Source organism: Poecilia mexicana, unplaced genomic scaffold (assembly GCF_051168715.1).
Source record: "Poecilia mexicana isolate PSO_F unplaced genomic scaffold, ASM5116871v1 scaffold_5, whole genome shotgun sequence".
In the NCBI taxonomy this organism is placed as follows: domain Eukaryota; kingdom Metazoa; phylum Chordata; class Actinopteri; order Cyprinodontiformes; family Poeciliidae; genus Poecilia; species Poecilia mexicana.
In genome coordinates, this window is record NW_028263374.1 from 30036247 (window position 1) to 30046412 (window position 10166).

Sequence of the window (10166 nt, forward strand, 5' to 3'; positions counted from 1 at the left end):
AAATGCCAGTCAGTGGTATGTGGTGCTGATTTAAGGTTGGTTTCCACCGTCCCTGCTCAGTCCGTTTTAATGTGTTTGCCTAGAAAGTCCGGTTCGTTTGGGGAGCTGTGAATGCGCAACTGAACCAGAAAATAAACTCCGTTCGTCCAGACCTCGGTCTGGGTTCGGTTGAAGTGAACTCTGGTTTGATTTGAATGTGAACACCAAGCGGACCTCAGACCGCTCCAAAAGCAGGAAGTGAAACCAACATGTTAGCCTAGTGCTAACTGGAAAAGTGACTCGTGGTCTTTAGCCAAAAACTAAAGAGAAATCCTCCAACCGCTAAGCTGGTTGTTGTTTCCTGTCAGATCGCCAATTACTGATCTTAAAAAAGCCTGACCTTACATTCCAATTTTTTTTTTCTCTGAAATGTTGCTAAATATGGCAAGAATGTAGCTCAGCTGGTAACAGTGGCGTGACTATTGATAACTGCAAAAGTGCAGACATGACCTGATGGGCGAGTCTGTCAGTTAAACCTCTCTAACGGGAGAGCAGAAGAAATTTGCCGAAGTAAATAAGATCGGGGAAAAGATCGGCTTCACATACGTATCAACCGATCACCGATCCCCTTAAATTAAGGAAATCTCCACCGATAAATCGGTGCACCCCTCAATCTGACGCTACATTTTTGTCTCCATTGCGCTCAGTGTCTTCTTGTTCAGTGGTTTCCCTCAGTGTTTCTTGGTGCAGCGCCCCCACAGGTGAGGGGAACATTTATTTAATCGTTTCGTTTGACTCAGAGCAGTGAGGAGCTGAACCACAGCAGCTGAAAATGGAACAAATATTGCAGTTTTGAACCGAGTCTACCGGACTACCAGGTGTGAAAACAGTCTGACCCATTGGAGAGCAGTTTCCATTTAATTTCCTCCACTGGGTCCACTCTCCAGCCCAGATGAGACCCTTATGGGACCCCCCCCAAACACACACACACACACACACACACACACGCACACACACACACGACTTGGATTTTCTAATCCAGCATCCAGGAGTTTTTCCCTCCACAGTTTGCTGCCTCTCTAACTTTGTGATGTTTTCACAGTGGAGCTGAGTCTCTCTGCCTCCTCTGGTCTCAGACTGCTGTGGAGAAAACATCTCCTCCTTTGTTCCACTCCGCGCTGCCACGGGCGCTCTCTTTGTCTCAATCAAAGCATCTCCAGCAACAAAACAGGAAAACAGCAGCAGCAGCACCGATCCAGATCACCAACATCTCCATCAGTTTCCCCCCTTCACCCCGACTCAGAGCAGATCCATGAATTATGGAGGAGAGGCTATATTTGGACAGGAGCTTCACTTTAACTGCCTGTTTCTGGTCAACATGTGTCTGAATGTAGAGAAGCAGCAGCAGCAGGCGGGGGAGGGGGGAGCAGAGGATCTGAAGGACTTATTAAAGCTGCCAAACAGGCGGAAACAATCAGGCTTAATGAGCAATTAAGCTGCTAGTTTGTGACGGTGTTACTGACGCTGGAGCGTCAGAAAACAAAGCGCTGAACCGATTCTGAGTCCGGATCAGTTCAGTTCCCGATGTTGTTCTCTGCTTTCAGAAAACCTCCTCTTACCTCCACTATGAAGGTCTTCTCCTCCCCGCACACCGACACCACGCAGAGCAGGAGCGGGAAGCAGCAGGTCTTCCAGCAGAACCCGGGGATCCCGGCTCTCCGCCTGCGCGCCGCCCCGCCGCCGCCGCCTCCGCCGCCGCCAGTCGCCATGGCTCTGTCCCCCGGATCCCCCCCGCCACCTCCTCCGCTTCCCTCCGGGGTTTTCCAGGCTCCTGCTCCGCTCCTCACAGCAGGAAACGCGGCTCCAGCTCGGGGTCCATCCCGGCGCGGTGGCCCAGTTCCTCCCGGTTCGGTTCGGTTTGGTTCAGTTCACCAGTTCTGGAGCAGCGGAACAGCTGCACGACTCGGGCTACAATCAAACACTGTGATGCACTGAGGTTTGTCGCTCTGGGTACCAGTGAGGAGGAGGAGGAGGAAGGTGATGGATGTTGTTGCAGGAGCGCATCATCAGCAGAGGGGGCGCTGCAGAGGCTGGAGAGTCATTTAACCCAGATTGGCTGATTAGGAGTCTAAATTAATTAAGACTCGGAATTACCTGATAGTTTCAAGTTTTCTGGATCAGGAGGTTTTTGTGGTTTCTGATGGAGATTTTCAGTTTCAGTTCAGGTTTTCTGCTCGTTTCCTCCCACTGAACAGATTCCCGATTGAACAGATTCTGGACTGAACAGATTCCTGATTCTAAAAAGGTTCTGGACACCAAACAGATTAAATTCTCTGAACTGATTTGTGAATTTGAACAGATTACAACATCCTAAAAGGACCTGACGTTGTGATTTTGAACTGATTCCTTGTTTTGAACTGATTCCTAAATGTCTCTCTGGATGTCGGCTGCTTTAACATGGAGGTTTTATTTATTTTTTTATTTTGCCTGATTGGCTGCTGACTCAGACTGGAGAATCGTTCAGACAGAACATTCACCTTACTGAACCAGTTCTTAACCGGATCTTTGTAACAGAAACTCTGGTTGCTCCAGTTCGTCTCTTTTGCCCCTTTCTGTCCCTTCTGGTCAGTCAGTGGACATCTGGGACGGATCCATTATGCAGCACCGTCTCTCCTCTGTAATTGAAGATGTCGTGGAAGAGGCAGGTGACGGGAAACGGTCGGCAGTGACGTGAGCGGTGGCTCCATTAGACACGTCTGAAAAACAGATTTGATTATCGGTCAGAGACGGGTCCACCGCTCCGTCATTGGCTCCATTTCCTGCCTCAGCGGCCGCTCTGCTTTTTAACCCACAGGAAGTCATCATCCAGAAAAAGGTCCAAACTGTTCAGGTTCTGAAGGATTTATCACATTACTGAACCTTACAGGTCAAACCTTCAGCAGAAAAAACATCATAAAAAGACTGGAGCTAAATCACAGGACAGGCTAGTTTCTCTGATTGAGTTTTATTCCTCCTCCAGGTGATTGCTGTTGGTTTTCCAGCTGATTTGTGTATTTTAAGCCTGGTGGGCCACCAGGCTAAACATTATTTTATTTATTGCAGTTTTTTTAATAAACCAGAAATGGTGATACAAAAGATGGGTTAAAGATTCTCTGAGGTGAAACGATTTGAAGCTCAGTGAAACGCAGGGAGACTGAGGTCTGGCGTCGTTTTGTTTTTTTAATTCACCGGATCACAATAACCACTTCCTGTTTTTACTGCTGTACAATCTAGCAATTTCAGCTAATAAAGTGACAAGTTAAAAATTATTTTAATTGTATTTTGTTTTATGTTTTAAACTAAATGAAAAAATAAAATGTCTTAAAAACTGTCAGGATGGATCTTAATTGGAAGATCAGACAAGGTGCTGAGGAGTCTGGGAGGTGATGACTGGACTGGAAACAGGTGAGTGGCTTCCACTGGTAGGAGGGGAGCAGGGGTCAAGGGTCAGCTGAGGAAGGACTGATGCAGAAACAGGACAAAACAGGAGTTAAAAGTAAAACGGGAAGTAATCAGATCACAAGATACAGATTATCAAAATAAAACAGGAGCCATGAGTTGAACCAGAACCAACACAAGAAAAGTCCAGAACCAAACTGTAGCAGCAGCACTCATATTTGACTCATTACTTTAAAATTCAGTTAAAAATGACAGTAAATGCCAGGTCGGCTCCACTGAGTTCAGCAAGTTGACCTCAGCCTTGTTCTGATCCAGCAGAGCAAATCAATCAGAGCTGGTTCTGGTTCTGACAGTTTGGGTTCTTGTTGCGCCTTTTTATTGTTTAAAAGTTCAAAGTTTTATTCAGGAGCTTTTTGGAGCATTTTTAAAACTCTTTCTGGTGTTCAGATTGATTTTTATCTCAACTAAACATCAACCAGCCGGCCCAAACGGTGATCAGAACCACAGAGTTCTCAACCTCTGGGTGATTTTCTTCTGCATTAAAGTTTTTCTATCTTCTCTTATTGATCAGTAAGGTGAATGTTCTGTCTGAACGATTCTCCTGTCTGAGTCCGGAGTTTTATTCCCTTCTCAGAAGAATCTGGGTGTAATTACAGATCTTAGCCACCAGATGGCGGCAGTCTGATGCAGGTGGAGTCTTCCCGCTCTGCTGCGGACCGGTGGACTGACTCAGTAAGTGACTGTGGTCACCTGTCTCAGGTGTGACCTGCTGTGATGTGATTCATGCAGCTGGGATGTGAGGAAACCAGGCTGGACAGCAGCTGCAGACACAAAGAACAAGGCAGGAAGTTCTGCTGCTGTGTGACACGCTGCTGCTTTGTTTCCAGCACCAAAGATTAATGAGGCGAGCTTTACTGAAGCTTTGAGTTTCAAAACACCCAACTTCAGATTCTGCTTGACATTTGGCACAGATTGTTCCAGGACAGACTCATCCATCAATTCAGTTCAGGTCATAACGCCAATACACAACAATCTAAAAAAAAAAAGTAATTTCAATGGTTTACTATTCAGTTTAACTTGAAAGGTTTCATGGAGACATTGACTTTACAACATTTCTATGGAGCTAAGCTGGGGCCAAAATGTTAATAAATAAATAAATAAATAAATAAATAAATAAATAAATAAATTTAACTCAAGAAAAGATTGAAACTGTAAAATTATTTTGAAACTGAAAAAGTTTGAAACTGGAAAAAAAACTTGACACAAAAGAACATTTTCTTAGGTTTTAAGTTTCAATTTCTACTTTTTCTTTTGAACCAACTTTATGGCCTCAATTTAGCACCATACATTTCCTCAAACGTAGCATGCATGTGGCGACAGTGGAGAAGAAAAACTCTCCTTTAACAGGAAGAAACCTCCAACAGAACCAGAACCAGAACCAGAACCCGGCTCTGTCTGACCAGCCATCAGCTAAAACCGACTGGAGGTTTGAGACGAAACAGAGACACAAAGAGGAGCAGACAAACTGATCCAGGAGAATAGTCTATGTTAATAAAAAGTAACGTATTAACACCAGGAGAGCAGTGTTGTACTCGAGATTGGTCTTGGTCTCGAGACCATTTTTTGATGGTCTCGGACTCGGGCGCTGAGGACTCGGCATTTTATTTCAAGACCAGTTGAGACCGCAACTGTAAAAATATCACTAAACGTACAGCATACTGTCCAGTTTATTTGTTAATATCTTTGTTTTCAGTGGATGCAAAACCACCGATTAAAATCCAACCAATAACGTGACTTGCCAATTAGGTGTTTCTGTTTCTCCCCCTCCCGACCTTTCACTCGCACGTGGTGCTCCAGGACATGCGCAATAGTTTTCTCTCAGTGGCAGAAGATGTCTGTCTAATAGTAATAGAATAGCGCTGCATAAATCATCAGAAATCCGATGGCCACTGCTAACTCAGCAGCGCTTTGCTTTCACAGAAGGTGGGGACAACGTCTAACTTTTTTTGTCACTTAGAAAAGAAGCTCAAAGAAAGGTAAGCTCCATTGATGTGATGTTAGCAAAGCAAGCTGTATAGAGACACATAAGCATTTGTGATGAAAAAAGTCACTCACTTCGCTGAATTATTGTGCGGAGATGTTGACTGACTTCTCGCAAATATGGGACAACGCTGTGTCCAAAAGTCTGCAATATATTGATGCGACATTAAGAAACAGACCGATTCTTCTGCTCGTCTCTTTACTTATTAGATAGGACTGGAGTGTCACTGAGAGCCGTTGTTCTATCAGATTACCATACGCTGTCAGAATAGCATACATGCAGTGAGTACCATGCCTGCGCATTAAGAAGTCCGACCGTCAGAGGAGTTGTCAGTTCACCATACGCAAGAAGTTATGATAAAAATAAGTCATTAAATTATTTTCCATGATAACTATATGGATATACATGCGTTGTCCTGGTTTCAAAATGTATTTAAAGCAAGGTCTGGCTGCAGCTGCAGTCAACTACAACACACACCCATGTAAAACTCATTAACCTACTTAACCGCTAAGTCAGGATGCCATACAACTGTTAATAAAGTGTATGATGATCTACGTCATGATTCTATGTTGCTAATTAAATAAAATTATATGGTAATGATGTGTCTGACAGATATAGCTGTGAGTTTGTGCTAAGTGTATGACGATCTGACAGCGTGCTGACCTGACAGAACCCTCTTCTTTGTTCTTGTAATGCTCTGCGTACACTGCAGTAGGTATCATTATTTTATTTAACTATGTACATTGATATTTTTTAATTAAATAAAACACAAGAATGAAAGAGCACACAGAACATGCACATTGCTCTTTGATTATTTTCGTTCAAAGTGGCAGCTGTAATGGTAGTCTGCCATGGTGTCAGACTACCTGGCTTCATGTAGCAGGAGAGAGGGTGAGAACAGTCACAGTGAGCGTCTTGTGCTTGGTTACTTTTTGCTTGTTGCTCCTTGGTCAGTGTTCATAGTTGAGCATCAGGGCATTACCTCAATTGTTTAATTGTTTAATGGTGCAGACAGTGGTGGTTTCTGACATGAGCAATATGGGCAAACACCCAGGGCATTATCTTTTTAGGGATGGCACGAGAACACAGTGGATTGTAGCACAGAGATGGAAGCTTTTAATACTGGTAAAATGTATTAAGTATTTAATATCTAGGTGTTTTTATGGGAATGTGGATCTTTCAGATTATTTTGAGAAGTAATTTTGATCATTTTTCACATTTTATCGTGTCCGTAGCGTGGGGCATTGGTCTTGGTCTTGTCTTGGTCTTGGGTTAGGTGGTCTTGACCACAACACTGTAGGAGAGGGAGGACGACTAGGTGATGGCAGCATCATGCCAGACCAGGTGTAGCTTCTATGGAGAGAAAAATCCCAAAGAAAACAAAAAAACTAACACATGAAATAACAGCAACAAATGCTAAATGGAGAGTAGTAGGAGAAGAAAGTGGGGAGAAATGACCAGTTTGTCCTAAAGCAGCAGAACTACAGAGATAGAACCAGAATCAGGTTGGTCCATTTTCACTGAGAGTCATGTTTTCTGATGAAATGAAAAGAAAAAACAGATCAACTCTAAAGAGACTCATTTTAAGAGAAAACAGGAGAAATGAGATCTGAAATGTTTTTCAGATGTTTTTGAGTCAGATTTGATTTTAAACAATAATAATTGATTGGATTCTTTAATTTATTCAGGATTAAACTTTATTTGAGGAGGGTTTTTAGTTTAGTTTTTAGTTAGAGAGAGTTTTAACTTAAATAGATTTTATTTCTCTTTTGTTGCTTTTTGGAGATTAATAATTTATTTCACACCTTTTATTTCTTCTTTTCTGTTTATCCTGGTGACTCGTCTCTGTTTTGAGCCTGAAGCTGATCCAGATTAGCTTTGATCCCTTTAATAAGTCTCTTTATTCCACTGCAACAAAGGTCCAAACCACAGATGGTCCCATCCGCCGACCGCACCCTGCGGGGAACCCGGCTTTCTATTTCTGTCCCAACCTGACCGCCGGTCCGATTCTGCTCACTCAGCATCAAGTTTTCTGCTGAAGATAAAACCAGAAGGAAACAAACTGAAGAAGATGATGATGAGGAGACACAACAAGCATAAAAACTAAAAAGGTTTTAAACTAAAATCATAATAAATATAAAGTATTTAATGTGAAATTAAAATAGATTTAATAAAATAGAAACTAATTAACCACAACATAGAAAAGGAAAACAGATAAAAAGACCACAAACATGGAATAAAATCACAGATATTCATAACTTAATATTAAGATGAGGATAAGTAAAGAATAAATAATATTTCTGTGATATTTCTGATTCATTAGAAGTTTTTTTATTTGCTTAAGTTCAAAATTATATCATTGTTAAATAAGTAATAAGTTGCTAATAGAAGAATAAAATATTTAATTTTACACTAAACAGTTTGTTCACAGCAAACATATTAAAACTATATTAAAACTCAGGTTTAAAATATAAACTATAAATGTGTATTATTTGTACTGAATGAACAGTAAAATGTCTGTTTGATGTAGTTCCTCAGCCCTTAAACTCCTGGTTTAAGCTGTTTAATCTTTGATTATCTTTGATTATTTAATGTATTTGATAAGAGTTCTTTGGATTTAGACATGAATCTCCATCTGGACTCTGTGGTTCTGAAGCTCAGGTCGGGTTCTGGCGTTAAGTCGTCAGTATGAAGGAATTCCCTCTGAACAAAAGCTGTTGAGCAACAAACAAAGCCGAGGAATCATCCTGGAAAACCAGGAATGTGTTTGGAAACACGGAAACTGCAGGATGAAACCAGCATGACTCCTCTGTGGCTGAAACTGGAGTTAGAACTGATCCTGGTACCAGAAACCCAGATTCAGATTCAGCTGCAGGTTTTCTGTTTTCAGGTTCCACAAATTTAAAGAAAAGTTTGAGGTTCTTCATTAATGTTTAGCTTTATTTTCTTGTGACCTTTTATTTGTTCGTTTTAGTTTGGATGTTTGGTCGTTTGTATTAGTCATTAGTTTAATATTGTTTATATTTTGGTTTTGGTTGCAGAATTCAGAAAGGTCAAAGTATTACAATGTTATTATTTAAACACAGATTAGGTAATGAATACGCAACAAAAAATACAATTTTCAAAAAAGGTTTTTAGTTTGTCCAACATACAAACTAAAGCAACAGATAAATATCAACCTCTGCTAACAGGATTTCTTAAAGGGGCGGTTCTGCTGCCGTCCCCTCCCTGGAACATCTGTGGCCCTGAACTGTTTACGCTTGTGGTGAACCCAACATCTTATTCACAGACAATCACAGACAAATCCGTGCTTCAGTCAGGGTTCAAGGTCTGACACACACATAACTCACATGAGACCCATATGCACACCTCCTCCTTGTACCTGGCTTGTTTTGTCTATATGTGTTTATATGTGCTTATGGTCCTCTGTCTCTTTAAGGAGCTTCTTAAAGAGACAGAGGACCAGTTGCAACTCAAATTTATTTTATGTCATACTTGATATTTAAAGCATTTGAGTAACAACTGAGGGTAACATTGTTACTTGATGATGCTATAAAATGTGCCTGGAAAACACATAACATTGGCCCTTTAAATGAGTCAAAATCAGCTTTTAGCCACAGTTGACCTTCCATTCAAACAAATCCCAGAATCCTTGAGTCCAACTTTCCTGAATCATCAGATTATTTAAATATCACAGGCCTGCACCTGTGCACTCGACTTAAGACAACACAATGAGGCGACCCAAGAGTCGATTCAAGCACAGACCCGGGAGGAGACCCAGGAGGCGACCCGGGAGGCGACCCGGGAGGCGACCCGGGAGGCGACCCATTCACTCTGAGACAAACAGCCAGCAAATCCCTGGAAGAACAAAGAGGCTGCAAGTCGCAGCAGAAACAGGCGGGAGGCCGGAAAGCCTCCCGCCTGTTATCTGCATCCTGCAGATAACAGCCAGCTGCACGTGAGGAAATGCTGCCAGAGCATCTAAACTGGTGTTTACTGGTTCTGGTTCTGGAGGGTTCCCAGGTAGGGGGACACGCCCACTGGGTTTACCTTTCTGATCTCAGATGGTTCTAGTTCACAGACACTGACACTGCTGACACTGGAACCAAACCAGTAGCAACACTGATGGGTGTTGAACTACACCAGTCCAACCAGTTCTGAACTGAACTGGTTGGGTTGGCGCCCGGACTCGGGTTGCTAGGGGCAACCAGGACTCTGCTGAGCTCAACTGATGGCGTCTCTTCTGCTTCTGTCACTCAAACATTTTCCATCTGAGAAATGACCCACTCATTATAGTGAACAAAATAACAAAAACTGAGAAAACTTTTTAACAGAAATAAATAAAAATGGTAATTCATGGGAAAAAAACTATTACAAACCAGAATTATGTTGTTCATTCATAAAATTAACTTGAGTTATAGCTATAATATCCTGTTTTGTGTTTTTGAATGTATTTATTAGCCTTTCAAACTGATGTGAAATAATTCCCCCGTCTCCACACAGGCAGTTTACGTCAGCTGTCGGCAAATTACGGCACATTACGGCACATTACGGCATTCCATTCTCTCCTGGTAAAAGTTACACCAAATGCCAACAGCAAATGGGAGAAAAAACCTTCAAATTGATGAAAAGCAAACATCGTGTACAGCTCCTGATGTCTAAAAAAATGAACTTATCATTTTGAATCAATTGTTCAAAAATGTTTAAT

General features: G+C 42.0%; 1 protein-coding gene across 1 annotated transcript in view; it reads right to left on the minus strand.

The window, feature by feature from the left end:
• mmp24 (matrix metallopeptidase 24) overlaps positions 1-1896 on the minus strand; it is a 31321-nt gene extending 29425 nt beyond the window's left edge. Inside the window, exon 1 of the mRNA XM_014995614.2 lies at positions 1599-1896. Coding sequence (XP_014851100.2) covers positions 1599-1748 — 150 coding nt within the window. The 5' untranslated portion in view covers positions 1749-1896. The remainder of the gene's footprint in view (positions 1-1598) is intronic.
• Between the last annotated feature and the right edge of the window lie 8270 nt (positions 1897-10166).